The 15,335-nt window shown below is 49.6% G+C and overlaps 1 protein-coding gene across 6 annotated transcripts in view; it reads right to left on the bottom strand.

Annotated features, from left to right (window-relative positions):
- The window catches only part of MEGF11 (multiple EGF like domains 11), a 329,202-nt gene that overhangs the window by 44,056 nt on the left and 269,811 nt on the right, over nucleotides 1-15,335 (bottom strand). For all 6 annotated transcript variants that reach the window (XR_006741561.1, XM_036438502.2, XM_045581385.1 and 3 more), the window contains exon 10: nucleotides 9,637-9,811. Coding sequence is in view for 5 of the 6 variants with exons in the window: in XM_036438502.2 (XP_036294395.1) it covers nucleotides 9,637-9,811 (175 nt within the window). In the remaining variant the exon portion in view is untranslated. The remainder of the gene's footprint in view (nucleotides 1-9,636; nucleotides 9,812-15,335) is intronic.

Genomic DNA, 15,335 nt, shown 5'->3' with positions numbered 1-15,335 from the left:
CGGGGTGAGTGTGGCCTAGGAACATAAGCCCTGGGTTCTAGGCCCACCTCGATCACCTTAGACAAGCCTTGTAATCCCTCTGACCACCAGCTCCCTCATCTGCGAGATACAGCCTGCTTTCCTCAGAGGAGCGCTGTGAGGATGGACAAGCTCAAGTGTGAGATGGCTGAGCCCCCAAATAAGGAGGGAGACGGAGGTACCCAGCCTCCCCTCCCCTCAAAGACAAAGGCCTGGAGGTCAGTAGGCTCCAGATGAGCAATGGGGTTGCGGGGTTGTCCCCTTCCTAGGAAAAGGCCTATAAGAGCCTCAAAACGGCCATTTACCAGGGACCCACAGCCCTCAGACATTTCGGTTCGTGACTGAGAGTGCAGGTTCTGGGTGCAAATTCAGCCGTGGACTCAGCCACTTACTGACGAGGACGGTTACTTTACCTCTCTGAGCCCTAGCTCCTCATCTGCACGGTGGGCATCCCAACAGCCCCATACACAGGCGCTGTGAGGATGAAGTAAGATCTGTGAGGAGCAGAGTGCCTAGCCCTGGGCCGCCGCAGTGACTCGGGGCTCCAAACGTGTCCCCTTCCTCTGGACATTGCAGGGAGCTCCTCTGACACTCAGCCCACCCCCGGGCTGTGGGGTGGCCAGGACTGGGAGCCGGCAGGGGCGTAAACACCATCCACAGAGACTTGGACAAACAGAACTGGGAAGAGTTTAAGGCATGGAGGCGTCAGACCGGCCTCAGCAGCTTCTGCAGCTGCCCGGAGAGAGGTGCAGGCCCAGCCCGAGATCGAAGCCTCGGCTCCGGGCCGGCCATGGACAGAGGGCACTGATCTGGACACGAGGGGGAGGTGTGACAAGGGGCACGTTTAGTTTCTAGAACAGAAGCGTCAGCAGTTTCCCCTAATAAAGCCACAACTTCGGGGCCCCAGAGGGGGGAAGGCTGGACTCAGCCTTGTGACATAAAGCCAATTTTCCCTACTTTGCACTGTGGATTAATTGCCAACATGATTTAACACCCCAGGGACCCTCCACCCCACGCCTTTCTGCCCGGGGAAAAATTGCTAGGTGTCTCCGCTCTGAGGACAGCTAACTCAGAGGTGGGGGCGAAGGTGGAAAAAGCATCTGACTGGGGATCATGGCCCCCGCTTTCCATTCCAGTTCTTCCAGTGATTTGCTCTATGTCACACTCGTTCTCGGGACCTCAGTTTCCTCCTTTGTAAAGTGAGAAGATGCTTGAGGGAAGGTCTGAGTATTCATCCAACGCTGCCATTATGAAGAAATATTCCCGTTCTGTGCTCACATCCACCCTGCAGGGCAGGGATTATTAACCTGTTTTATAGATGGAAACTGGAGCTCAGAGAAGCAAAGTATATTGTCCAAGGTCACACAGCTATCGAGCAACAGACTTGGGATTCCAACCTTGGCGTGTCTGACCCCGGAGTCCACGCCCTTTGCCTCCAGTGTGATGTCTTCATACAAACACACAAAGGACTCCTCAACAATCATTTACTGAGCATTCGCTACTTGCCAGGCTTTGTTCTAAGCACTGAATCCGTGTTATCTAATTCAGTCCTAAGAATAACAGCATCACACAGTACCACTGTTTAGTCGGCTTTATGAATGAAACACCAAGATTTGAGAAGCTTAAGTAACTGGGCCACAACCATCCAGCAGGCAATGGCAGAGCTGATATTTGGATAATGGAATCTGTGTATGTGTGCATGTAGGTGCACACGTGTGTGTGTGTGTGTGTGTGTGTGTGTGTGTGTACACGTGTACAAGTGCATGTGTGTGTTTGGATCATTTCTACTGCTTTGCACTACCTAGGCTCCTCTGCTCACATGGGCATGGCAGCTGGAGGGTGAATTCCTCATTCCCAGCACAGCATCCGGAAAACCTTTTCCCATAATCATTAGGAAGCTACTCAATGGTGGGGTGCGGGGTGGTTTTCTACTCTTAGGGCTAACAGTCTTCAGACTTCAGTTTGATGAACGAAACAATTAGAACAGGAAATGCTCGCACATCATAGGCGTGCCACCTGGCTATAACTTTCAGTCCATAGCCTCTTCTGGCCCCGCCATTGTCCTTGATCCTCAGTCCCCGTTTAGAAGCCGTACAGGAGGCAGACACGCACTCTGCCCAGCTCGAGGGGGTGGAGGTGGACCAAGGGAGGGTGACATCTTTAAAGGGCATCGGAAACCTTGGAGGAAAATTCAATCACTGCTCCACTGATCTGGATTTTCATAACTCTCACCCCCTCCCGCCTTCCCCAGCCAGAACCACCGAGGTCTGTGCCTGACCTACAGACAGCGCGGAGAAAGGGGAGAAAAATGTGCAACTGAGTTTGTTCATTTGGGTGATGGAGTGCCTGCTCCCCTCGCCAGCATGCAGGGTTCAATAACGGCAGACAGGGCTTCAAAAAATCGCCGCATAAATAGATGAGCCCTTTAAGGTAATAGAAATTCTGTCATCCCGGGGAGAAATATAGGCCCCGAGCCCCACGGGAGGGGACACCAGGTCTGTCTCCCCCGCCCCCCCGTGCGCCTCATCCCCATTATAGCCACAGCTGAAAGGGGCCGTCTGGGCTGAGGAATGGCCAGGGGGGCCCTTATCTCCCGGCCACACGGGCTCCATGTGGGGAAGAGGAGGCTGGGAGGGGGTCTGGGAAATCAGGTCTTCGCAGCTCTGGCAGTGACCTCGCAGGCTGTTCGCTCAGGTGCCAAGGAGGCGGCCATTAGTCCCAGGGCAGCACAGGAGGCTTCAGCAGGCTGGCTGCCTAGGTGAGGCCTAATTAAGGAGAGATGGTCAGCGGAGGAGCATAGTGGGGCCGAGAAACTGACCTTCTCCCCTGTGATGAGCAAGTCTGTTCTCAGTTCGGTGGCTGCTCTTGGGGACCTGAGAGCCCCTTAATGACCCTGTAGCTCCCAGCCAGGAGAAAGTTTCAATTCTCACCCATTTCTTAAAAAAAAAAAAAAAAATACACACACACACACACACACACACACACACCCCACACACTGATATGTATATCAGGCAAGAAGCTCAGTTCCTAGTTCTGGTTGTGCTAACTTTTGATCCTTCAGGAGGAGATGGAAGGGTTAATTCTGATATATATATATATATATATATATATATATATATATATATATATATATATATATCAGAGAGGAAAAGAGAGATAGAAACACCAGTGATGAGAAAGAGTCATTGATCAGCTACCTCCTGCATGCTCCCCACCGGGGATCAAGCTCACTCCCCGGGCATGTGCCCTAACCTCCTGGTTCATAGATCAATGCTCAGGCACTGGACCACGCTGACCAGGCTCACCCTCATTTCTACCTGTACCCTCGAACAGGGTGCGCAGGACAGGGCCAGTCAGCCTCTTCAGATGGGGGAACCCTTGGGGTAAATAACAACAATAGCAGGGCAACATTAACACTAATCCTATATAATAAAGAGCTAATATGCTAATTAGTCTGAACAGCAAAACGAGCCTCTGGATGGCCTTCCAGACGAAGCCAGGGCTGCGAGGGCCGAGCCCCTTGCATGCATCGGGCCTCTAGCAATGCTAATGATAGCTAACACTTGCTGAAATATTACCACTTTGCCAGGCATTCTAAATATCTTATAGGCACAAATTAACTTAGTCAGTTCAATAATCTGATGGACTTTATTAATATTCCCCTTTCTCATATAAGAAAACAAAGGCACAGAGAGGTAAAGCATCTTGCCCAAGGCCACATAGCTCATAAGGATCATGGGTGGTATGTGAAGGTAGGGAGTCTCTTCAAAACCACCACACAGTACTGCATACAGTAGAAGCTCACATCATTTACCCAGAGAATCCAGAGATAATGTTGGGGTAGCTGCCTGTTTATCTGAACTGCAGAGAAGCTAATGGGTAGCCTCAAGCCCCCGCCCTGCTGGCAGGGTCTGCTGAGAAATGCAATAAATGTCCTTCCTATAAAGGTCAGTTCTGGAAATGTCTGCTTTAAGGGCATTGCCTGTCCCAAGAATTTCATTCATTTCAAAAAGAATATATTTATCAAAATGTTCACATTGTGGCATGGAGGGAGCAGTAGGGGGTGCAGGGTTGGAGGGAGACAGATTCTGAGTATAAACCATGTCCTGTGGGAAAGGAGGAGATGGAAGGGTTAATTCTGGAGAGGAGTATTCAGGGAAGGCTTCATGGAAGAGGTAGCCTTTGCTTAGCCTGAAAGACGGAGGAGGATTTTCATAGACTGAGATAAGGATATTGGGGTGAGCATTCTAGGAAGAGCATAATGCTTGAGAAAAGGCACAGGCTGAAGCATCAAAGCAGACACTGTGTTTGGGGAAAAGTGAGTTTTGTGTGGGTAGCACAGGTTTGTGGCAGAACTTAGCAGGAGATGAGGTTAGGGCAAACTAGTTTTGAGGAAAGGTTACAAAGGACTGGGGTTTGAGCTGGGATTTGAGCTTCACGTGGTGGATGAGAGAAGCTGTGGAGAGGGATGATGTTCTCCAAGTGGAAAGACAGCTTGGCTAAATGTCCTCGCCACAATTCAGCTACCCCCCCCCCCCCCCCCAGTGGTCAGCAAGAAAGGTCCTTACTTTCTGGATCATTCCTCACATGGGTACTCCCAGCACTCTTCTAGCCCGGCCCCCTGTCCCCCTCACTCTTTCCCCCTCACTCCTGCTCACCAGGTGTGGACCCTGGGGTCTAACCCTGAGAAAGCAACCTTGAAGCTGAGATCAGTGGAGCTGTCCAGGGTGCTGAAACAACGCCCTCCCACGCCACTCCCAATTTTAATTACTCCCAGTGGAACAACTGGCTCCCATACCATTGTTTCATTCCCATTTAACAGATGAGAAATAGAAAGAGCAAAAGCTAGCACAACCAGACTTAGGAACTGAGCTTCTTGCCTTCCAGCCCCGGGTTCTTTCCCGCCACCCGAAAGCCCTAATATAATTCAGCGATGCACGTCCCAAGTGATTCCGTTCATGCTGCTCTGTTAACATGTAATATACCCAAAGTCTCTCCCACCTCTATCTCTATGTCCCTATCACCAAACATTGATAGATATGTCCACCCCACAGTGCTGCTGAGACTGACCATGTGGGGTACTTGGGTAGATCTGCCTAAATGTATGTTCATGGCTTTGGTCTACTGGGAACCCATGGATGTAGTTCATCCTCACACTTTCCTGGAAAAGGGTGCTGTGCTCCGAGGAAACAATGGTCCTCCACTACTCTTCATAATTCACTAATAATTACTATAATTCTTACGGGTTGTCTACTGTGCTCCAGGCACTGAGACATTAACTTTCCATATGAAGTTTCTCACTCTTATGGCTAAGTCTCCTCTCAACAGAGAAGTCAATTCAGACTTCAGCAGGATAAATTACTTGCTAGTAGGCAGGGTGTGAATTGGAGGGCCAGACTATGAACTCAGATTTGTGTGGTTCCATAGTGACCTGTCAATCAAAACCTGTCACCTAACGTATGATAGGTCGGTGGCTCTCGCCACTACTGGCTTTGTGATCCTGGGCAAATGACTTAGCTTGTTTGAATTTCACTCTCATTTGCAGATTGAGGAATGTGAAAGACCACCTCTGTAGGGCTCCTGAAAGGAATAGAAATGAAGCATGTAGCAAGGACTCCATAACTGTTTGCTGCTAATGTGCCTATTATTTTTATTGGGCACAAGTTCCTTGATGGCTGGATGGGTATCTGATGAAACTTTCTATATCCCCAGCTAGGAAGGTAGGAAGGAAGGAGAAAGAGTGTGAGGGCCAGCACAAACAGAATGCCAGGTGGGACTTGCTTCTTGCTCTATATTCCTGTGGCCTCAGTGGGTGGGACCACCTTGCTGGAGCAGGCATGTCTCTGAGTAGTTCTGCAAGATTTCATCAGCACTCCTCACATTTATGTTGAGCCTGAGACCACTGTCAGCCCTCAGAGACTGCTTTCATAGAGTGATCCCAATATTCTCCTTAATAAGCCCTTGGCAGGGCGAGGTCTGGTGGGCTGGGATTGCTGAGGATGAGCCTTCACATCCATTACCACATTGGCTACTCACATTCAAAAACAGGCAGACTGATGTGCCTCCCACCTTACAGATAAGGAAACTGAGGCCCAGCAAGGGGAAGTGACATGTCCAAGGTTACTGAGCCTAGGACCAGGGTCTCTAAACACTCATAAAAGACCTATTTTAATTAGTCTTTAATTAATTGCTGATCCTTAAAATATCTTTTTTTGTTTTTGTTTTTTAATTTTTTTGTTAACCTTCACCTGAGGATATTTTTTTTTCATTGATTTTTAGAGAAAGTGGAAGGGAGGAGGAGAAACACAGAGAAACATAGATGTGAGAGAGATACATTGATTGGTTGCTTCCTGCGTGAGCCCTCACCAGGCCTGGGAATCGAGCCTGCAACCAAGGTATGGGCCTTTGACTGGGATCAAACCTGGGACCCTTCAGCTCTGGGGATGATGCTCTATCCACTGAGCAAAACTGGCCAGGGCCTAAAAATATTTTAAGGAAAAAGGCAGGTACATAAATTCACAAGCCAACCAGTAAATAAAGGCTTTGATAATTCTTATTGACTGTGGGACATTTGGGGTAGGGGTTCAGCCAAGTCTGCTCTGTTGATTATCACACCCTCCATCCTCACCAGGCTGGCTCATTACAGGAAGTCCCATTCACTCAGAAGTGAGGGCAACAGTAATGATTTCCCCCTTAGAGCCTGGTGCATGCAGGAATGAGTCACTAGATGCAACAACTGACTCTTATAATCACCTCCAGTGGCTCTTGTTCAATACCCAACAGGGCCCAGAAGAGCCTTCCCAGGTATAATGAGGCTGGGTGGGAGGAGATGGATGGAGATTTGCGGAGGTCTCACTAGGGCAGCTTGGCTCACAATCAGTCTTAGCCCCAAGCTTCAGGCAGGGGGCACTCAACAGCTAGCTGATTTCTGTAAGTGCCAACCCTTCACCCCCAAGTTCAAGGGCAGAAAGTCATTTGCATCCCAGAGGGGAGGAAGAGAGACAATAGCCTGGCCTCAGACTGTTGGACCTCTGACCTGCAGGCAGTGGGCACACAGACACCAGCCTCTCTAGGCTCCCCCAGGGTCCTATTTTCCCTTCTGAGGAGCAGTGACTAGGCTGGCAGCTGGAGGTAAAGACAGGGGAACAGGGAGGTGGGACTCCCAGCAGACCCAAAGATAATGTACAATATCAGACCATAATAACCTCAATGAACCCCCTCCCCAACACACACATGCACGCACACACACCTCCTTGCTCCTACTTTTACCTCATTTCCCCCTGAAATGTGTCTCCTGACTTGGTCCATGGAGTCTGCATAATAGACCCTCTTAGAAGTGAGATAGTGCACCTCCCTCTACAAACTCATCGTTTACAGATGGCGGAACTGGGACCACGAGAGGGAAAGCCACATGCCCAAAGCCACAGAACTACCCCAGGAGCCAAGATGCCTCACCAGCAGGCTGGTGTGGCCAGTGAACTTCAGCTTCAGTCACCTGAGCTATGCGAGATTTTAATCCCAAACAACTTTCTCACCCAAGCCCCAAACCTAGGCATTGCATTTTTCTGTGGAAGTTATGGATGAAGCTCGCATCAATAAAGGTAAATTAGAGACAAAACCTGCAGGAGAAACAGACTTGTCTCTTTTGAAGCTGCCACTGGAGCTAATTTTCACCCAGCTTGTCTGCACAGGGGAGGAGGAAGAGAGAGTGGAGCTGAGTTTTGTTCTATAGACAAGGGACAGCCTGCCAACAAAACATGTCACCAGGCAAACCCACTCTCCTGCAATGCTAAGGGCTTCCTTATAGGATCTCCACTTTGGCAGCACACTGGCATCAACCAGACCATATTGGGGGGGTGGAGGGGGGTAGGGACTGCAAAGTTCCCCTGGTGATTCTAATAGGCAACCCAAGTTGAGCACTTTCCCCTTCCTACAAAACCAAGGCCACTGATCAGCAGCACTGGCATCGCCTGGGAGCATGAGAAATGCAGAACCCTAGGCCCCTGCCCGTATCCATGGGATCAGAACCTGTACTTCAACAAATCCCACTGGGGGTTTCTAAGTTCACTGAAAATTGAGAAGTGCTGAGGCAAGACACTTTACATCTCTACACCCGACAGCAACTTCGCAAGGCAGGTGTCCCGTTCCACAGGTGAGGAAACTGGTCCGTTAGCTTGTGGCCCAAGGTCACCCAGTTGGTGAGTGGGGAGGCCTGGATGTGACTGTGGTTCCAAAGGCCATACTTCCTGCTGCACAGACCACTTCCCACAGCACAGTTAAAAATATGGCCGAGGGGGACCCCTGAGTTTTGGGGTCCTGAGACCCTCTAGGCACTCCCCACCTTTGAACAGGATTTCACTTCCAATGTCAAGTTCCCTGGAATCAAACCTCATAAGCACCAGCATAATTCATGAGGAAATACAAATAGTAAACAAACATGTGGGAAAAAGGTTCACTCTCCCTAGTAATCAAAGAAATGCAAATGAGAGCAACATTTGAAAATGAGGAGCCATTTTCTAACTATATAATTAGGAAAAAAAAAAAAAGAATGTTAGCCAAGTTTCTTTGAAATAGGTACATTCATATGCAGCTGGTGGCAGTATAGATTTATATAACCCCTGAGGAAAGTAATATGGTAACATCCATCAAGAGCCATAAATAATTATGCTCACTGACCCCGGGAACTCACCCTAAAGGAAATCATTCAACGGGAGGGAAAAAAGCTGTTTGTAGGGAGATGCTCCTTGCAACACTTGCTGGGAACACTGGGAACAACTCAATATGCATCGGTAAGGGCACGGCTGAGTTAATGGGGGTGCACCAGCTCCTGTAGCCATAGAGAAGGATCATTAAGAAGCCCAGGCAGCAAATGCTGGTGAAAGAAAGCAGATGGTAAACTGCCCATGTGCACTGTGATTATTATGATGTGAAAATACAGATGTTCCTTGACTTACAATGGGGTGACGTCCCAATCAACATATGGTAAGTTGAGAATATTGTAAGTCAAAAGTGCATTTAATACACGTAACCTACGGACCGTCATAGCGTAAGCTGGCCTGCCTTGCACGTGCTCAGAACACTTCCATTAGCCTGCACGTGGGCAAAACCACCGCACCGCTGGTGCCGGGCCCCAGGGGAGAATAAGTAGAGCATATCACTAGCCCGGGTAAAATCAAAGTTCAAAATTCTAAGAATGGTTTCTACTGAATGTGTGTCGCTTTCACACCACTGTAAAGTCAAAAAGTTATAAGTCAAACCACCGTACATTGGGGACCATCTGTATTGTGTGGATATGAACAGGGAAGAGCTGGGCACAAAGAAGAGAACTGGTGTTTCAGGGTGAGGGGGCAATGGACAGAACCCCTATTACTTTCACAGTTACACTCCCTCCTCCATGCCCCCCCCCCCCCACCGCAGAACTGGCCCTCTGAAAACAGCCTTGAGGGCTCTCCAGTCACAGGCTCTGTCTCTGAGGGGGACACAGAGACGCTCACATTCTTTATCCCTGGGCACAGGGCCATACTCCCCGATTCCACCCCAGGGCAGGAGGAGCTGGCCCCTCTTCTCTGGAGTGGGGGGGCGGGGGTACAGAACCATGGGAGACCCCTCCCATCTTACCATGAAGCCTGGGGCACAGGTGCAGCTCCCAGTGATGCTGTGGCAGTCGGCGCCATTCTGACAGGCGCAAGGCAGCTGGCAGCCGTCGCCATAGTAGCCAGCGGGGCAGGACTCGTTGCAGTGGTGGCCAGACCAGCCAGGCTGGCAGGTGCAAGCTCCAGTTACTGGGTGGCAGCTGAGCACATGAGAGAGGATGAGAGGACAGTCTGGTCAGGGATGCAGGCATGTCCCACCCCCTGGTCTGCCCGGAGTAGCAGGATCAAAGGGTTTCTGAGGCTAACCTGTATCATGTCTCATTTACCTGTCAGAAGACCCCAAGGTCATGTGGTCTTATTATCCCCAAGACACTGAGGCTCGTGGTGGTTATATGATTTGCCTGCAGTCACACAGCAAGAAACTGATAAAATCAGGATTAGAATGCAGGCCTCTGGACCCCCCAAACAAGCACTCTATATAGTGCAAATACAGAGACCAAAGCAGAAGGCAGCCTCTTCAGACCTCCCTATGGAGTCCAGACCTTCACCAGCTCTGCACCCAAGACGGATGCCTGGTGTGGGGCAGGCACAGGAGGGTTTTTGTGAAACCCAGCAGCACCGGGCAGGTACTCAGTGAACGTTGGTTGAGTTAAATGACATCTCAGGGCAAATGGGGCCTCCCAGCGCTGGCCATGTCTGCACCGGAGAGGACGCTCTCTACCTGTGCTTTGCCAGGGCCCCTCCTTAGGAGTGAGGACACTGTCTCCATCCCCTGTCTGGGTCAGAGAAAGGGCCACTTGGCTAATGGCAGGAGCTGCCTGCCAGGACCTCCCGACATGATCAGAGGGGATGTGAGATGCCATGTCTGCTTCTCAGGCTTCTGCAGGTGTATCTGACCGGTGGCCCCAGCTGTGGCATCTGGAATCCCTCCCTGCATTTGCCCAGAGGCCGCACGTTCCCTGGGCTGCTCCCAGCTAGAACGCAGCAGGGATATGAAGGTCAAAGCACATTCCTGGGAGAGCTGGGACTCCTCCGGTGGGCAGTTTTGGTTTAAAGACTTCCCACCTTACCAAACTTTTTTGGCACGGTGCTGCAGTCTAAGATGTCCCATCCAGTCTTCCTTGCTTCCTTCTCTCCTTCGCACCGTCAGACCTGTGTGACAGTCTGATGATGCCTACCCAGCCCCTTCCCCATTTCCCTCACAGCTGTCTCCCCAGTAAATCTCTTGCACTTGGCATCTTCTTCTGGGAGGACGGAGACTAACACCCCAGAGAAGATGCAGGATGGTAGAGACGAGCCTCTTGGATGCCCTGTTACCTGCCTCCCTGCACCAGAGCCAGCGAAGAAATATGGTTGAAAGAAGCATCCTCTGGGCTGGCAGGAGGAGCTTGGGTACAAGTCTTAGTTCTGCTAAATTCCCCAAGGACACGGGCTTTGTCTTCCTGGGTCACTGGTGGATCTCCAGTGCCTGGCTCATATGGCCAATTACACATTTGGGAATGAATAGTACTTTCCCTGTAAGTAATTATTTTCTGTGTCTGTTGACTTGTCATATATCCCCCCCCCCACACACACACACACAAGGTGACAGCCCCGTGGGGAGAGCCTGCTGTCTGTTTCACGTCTGTATTGTACCCCAGGATGGAGCAGGGCCCATGGCACACTGGAGAAGCTCAGTACATATTTGGCGAATGAAATCATGAACAAACTAATTGTGTGAAGCCCAACCAAGCCATTTCTCTCCTGGGACCCCCTGGAAAAGGAGGGGTGGACAGGCAGTTCCTGCATAGGAAGTGCAAATAGCTAGTAGTCATTTTGGAAAATGTTGGTTTCTTAACTAGTCTCATTAATCATCAATTGAATGGCACTTTTTGTCTATTATAACAGTAAAAAGTTTTTTGTTTTTTTTTTAAGGAACAAGACTCAATGCTGGTAAAGGTTTCTGAAAAACAATGTGGGGATATGTATCGATACTAGTATCGGGAGTCCTGCTAAAAATAGTCAGATCCTTTGATCTGGTAATTCCATTTCTTAGAATCTATCCTAAGGAAATAATCATAGTTGTGGGGAAAGATTTATGCACACAGATGTTTCCTGAAGCATTATTTATAACAGTGGAAAATGGAAGCAATTTAAATAATAAATAACATGTGACCAGGCTGTTAAAGAGCCAGGCACTTTACACACATATTTCTAATAATCAAATAAGCCTGCGGATAGGGGTTGGATCCTCTATTTTACAGATGGCGCTTGGAGGTTATGTGAGGTGCCCAAGGTCACACAGCGAAATCAGTGGCAGCTAGGAGCCACACCCAGTCTGTGTGACTGTGTTCTGTCCACTGCCTCTTGCTGCCTCGGACAAAAGGATACTGGTAAAATGAATTATGACAATTCATAAGAAGGAATATTTTAAAAAGCACTCAAATATCTTCCAGACTATTTAATGACATGGTGTAAGGTTAAGTAAAATAAGCAGATTATATGCAAAGTCATGATCTAAAGTATGAAAAAAAGTGATGTAGATATATTCAGACATGGATGATGGATGATGAATGAACAAATTACAACAAAATGGTTTTTGTGCTCCCCTCTGGGTTGACAAATGATGAGTGATTTAGAGTTTTTTCCTTTAAGTTTCTATATATTCTCTAACATTCCCAAACTGAGCATTTATTCTATGGTATGTCCTCAAATATGTAAATACACTTTAACAGCTGATAGCTCAATTTTGAAAAGAAAATGTATTTTAATAAAACCTGCCATAATTTGAAGTGTGTGTATACATTTTTGGGGGTGACACCCTATATTTATAAACAGATATAAAACATTCAAAAGTACAAAAATGTAAAAAAAAAAAAAAAAAAAAAAAAAGATGAGTTTTTAAAAGACTTCCTGCCTAGAAATTCTTCCAAAAATTTCCAGAGAAATTCCTCCCTGAGCTCCACGTGGTAAGGGGAGAAAGAGTGGCCTGCATGGACGCAGGAGGCCCCATTTGGTGGCTCTGACCCTCAGCCAGACAGTGTGGGTTATTCCTTTTCGTCCCAACACTCAGCAAAGCACTCAAGCGGGGCCTTTCTCAGTTCCGACTTCCCAGGAGCCTCCTCTGAGGTTCAGGTGTAGGCTAGAGGGACCAGCTCAGTTACTGGTGGAGAATGAGATGCTTGGACCTGGGAAATGACAGCAGGCCGTGCTGGCTGCAGCAATCAGCTCTGCCCAGCCTGGGAGATTCTAAAGGGTCGTAGGCACCCTTCTGCCCTTCCCATCTATAGAATCTCTCACTCAGGTCCTTGTTCTTGAGGTAACACTGCCCTGTGAAGCACGCTAGAGGTACAGTGAACCAGCAAACACTGACTTCTAAGCACGCCTGCACTGCCCATCTTCCATCACCGCTGTCAGCGTTTGGGCTGCTCAAAGGTGTGTCTCAGCACCAGTTTTACTTTTCACCCTGAGCACCAGAAAGCCAAAAACCAAACTTGAAATTCTTTCTTTCTCTCTCCTTTCATATCCCTACACTTGTATTATTTTTTTTAAGATTTTTTTTTAATTGATTTCAGAGAGGAATGGAGAGAGATAGACACATCAATGATGAGAGTCACTGATTGGCTGCCTCCTGCACACCCCCCACTGGGGATCAAGCCCACAACTAGGGCATGTGCCCTGACTGGCAATCCTGGTTCATGGGTTAATGCTCAACCACTGGGCTATATCCTACCATTTCATTTAAAAAAACAGATCTCTATTTTCGTAATTTGGTCACCTGACATGTTTTATAAAAACTCCCAAATCCCTTTGAAAAGAGGGAGGGGAGTGCCTGCTGACTGAATGGCGGTGACTGAGCACCTGCTCACGGTGCCCTCCTCCTCCTGAGCTGACAGAGCCACTTGTGCCCTTGGGTCACGGGCCTGGCAAGCGACTGCTGGTTTGACTCAGGCACAAGTCACGATTGCAGGTGCTGAGCTTTGCTCTGGGTCTCTTTCCTCGCCTTCCTCCCATTTTCCCCAGACACAGATCAAGCACAAGTTAATGGGAGCAGGAAGCTGAACAATATAGGAATCTTTTCAGGGTGGGTTTTTCTGCCTTTCCCTCCCCCTGGCTGCTCTGAGATTACTATCAATGCTGCATCTGTTGGCTAAATCACATCTTTCAAAGGTAACACATGATCATGGCTGCTAGAATTCGTCTCTGACAATCCAACTGTGGAGGGGGCCTGGGAGAGGCCCGGCACGCAGGCACTCTCCCTCAAGGTTATTCCTTTATGAAGGAGGGTGGCTTCTTTGTGTGTGCCACACAAAGGGAACCGGGTGCTGAGGAATCTTATCAGCCACTTGCTCCTTCCCGGGCGCGTGGACTTGACCTCTTTGAAGCAGCCTCTCCGGAGGGGCGGAGGGGCGCAGAGCGGACAGGCTGGGGATGGCTGGAGGAGCAGGGATTCCTTCGGTCGGGGGCTGGGAGTCCTTGTCTTCCTGGTAAAGACACTCAAGGCCTTGCAAACTGGCTCGGGAGACAGGGCTTCTGTTGTAAACTCTTCCGACAGAAGCAAGCAGAGGCCGGAGGAAAACGAGGCTAGGCTTCCGGGGGTCCCATGCTCCATCTCGGGAGTTGGAGGGAAGCTTCGCTTTCAAAAACCACAGGAGAACTTTACCCGCCCTGGGCTGCTGAAAGGTGACGGACAGATTGGGAAATGGAGGCAGAGAGAGGAGAAGCACACAGCTCAGGACATTTGCTCAGACAGAGGTAGTTCTGAGGTCAGGACTCGGGGGCCCCGGGCCCCACCAGAACCTGCAGATGATCTGTTTGTAGATTAGAAGTTATAGAGGTGTCCCTCAGTTTTTCTAGCGCCTTAAGAGGGGGCTCCATAGTGGCACAGAGGTTCCTAGGAAGAGGGAAGTGACCTGTGTCCACACAGCAGAAGGCAGCTCTTCTCTGTCCATGGGGACAAGGCCAGTGCAACATGAGACGCTCAGTCAGACTGGAGGCTCTGAGCCTCGGCAATTTTGCCTCCCCCGTGCCACCCAGGAAACGTTTCTGGTTTTCAGAACTTGGGGGCCGGGTGTTGCTACTGCATCTTGTGGGCAGAGGCCAGGGATACTGCTAACCACCCTAAATGGTACAACAAGAATTATCCAGCCCCAATGTCAACAGTGGTGAGACTGTGCAACCCTGAGTTAGACTGAACTCTGAGAGCCCTGGGGGCTCAGCCACTGGGGCAGTGTGCCAAGAGAAAGGGGTGCGGTAGTTTTAAAGTATAGGGCTACAGCAGCTCAAGGGCAGAGCCATCTGCTCTGTGCAGGCACTGTGCCACGCTGAGACTACAGAGGCGGGCGAGCCAGGCGCTCCTGCCCTCAAGGAGCCCAGGCTCATGTAGGACCTGAGGAGACCAGCCTGGGGGGTCGGCTATCAGGTGCTCTCAGAGCCTCCACTTCTAAGCGGCGCTACTGCCTCCCAGTCTCTGAAACATGACATGCATTGAAGACAGTAAAGTAAATAATCATTAATATTGGATGGGCTGAGATTAGCGACAGAGAAGAGGGAGTCCTTCCAGATTAATAATGCACCGAGGACTCCTTCAGAGAAGGGATCAGTTATGCAGGGCATGGCTGCTCAGGCACGGGAGGAAAACAGGAGCTCTGTCATTTGGGGTCTGGTTGGCTCTCGGTGGCAGGGACTAGCCCTGCATTAGATCTCAGCAGCAGCCTTGTTTCCTGTTTCAGAGAGGGTCCTCCT

This window comes from Pipistrellus kuhlii, unplaced genomic scaffold (genome assembly GCF_014108245.1).
Source record: "Pipistrellus kuhlii isolate mPipKuh1 unplaced genomic scaffold, mPipKuh1.p scaffold_m20_p_1, whole genome shotgun sequence".
Classification (NCBI taxonomy): domain Eukaryota; kingdom Metazoa; phylum Chordata; class Mammalia; order Chiroptera; family Vespertilionidae; genus Pipistrellus; species Pipistrellus kuhlii.
The sequence above is the reverse complement of the archived record's forward strand: the minus strand, read 5'-3'. Positions and strand labels throughout refer to the sequence as shown.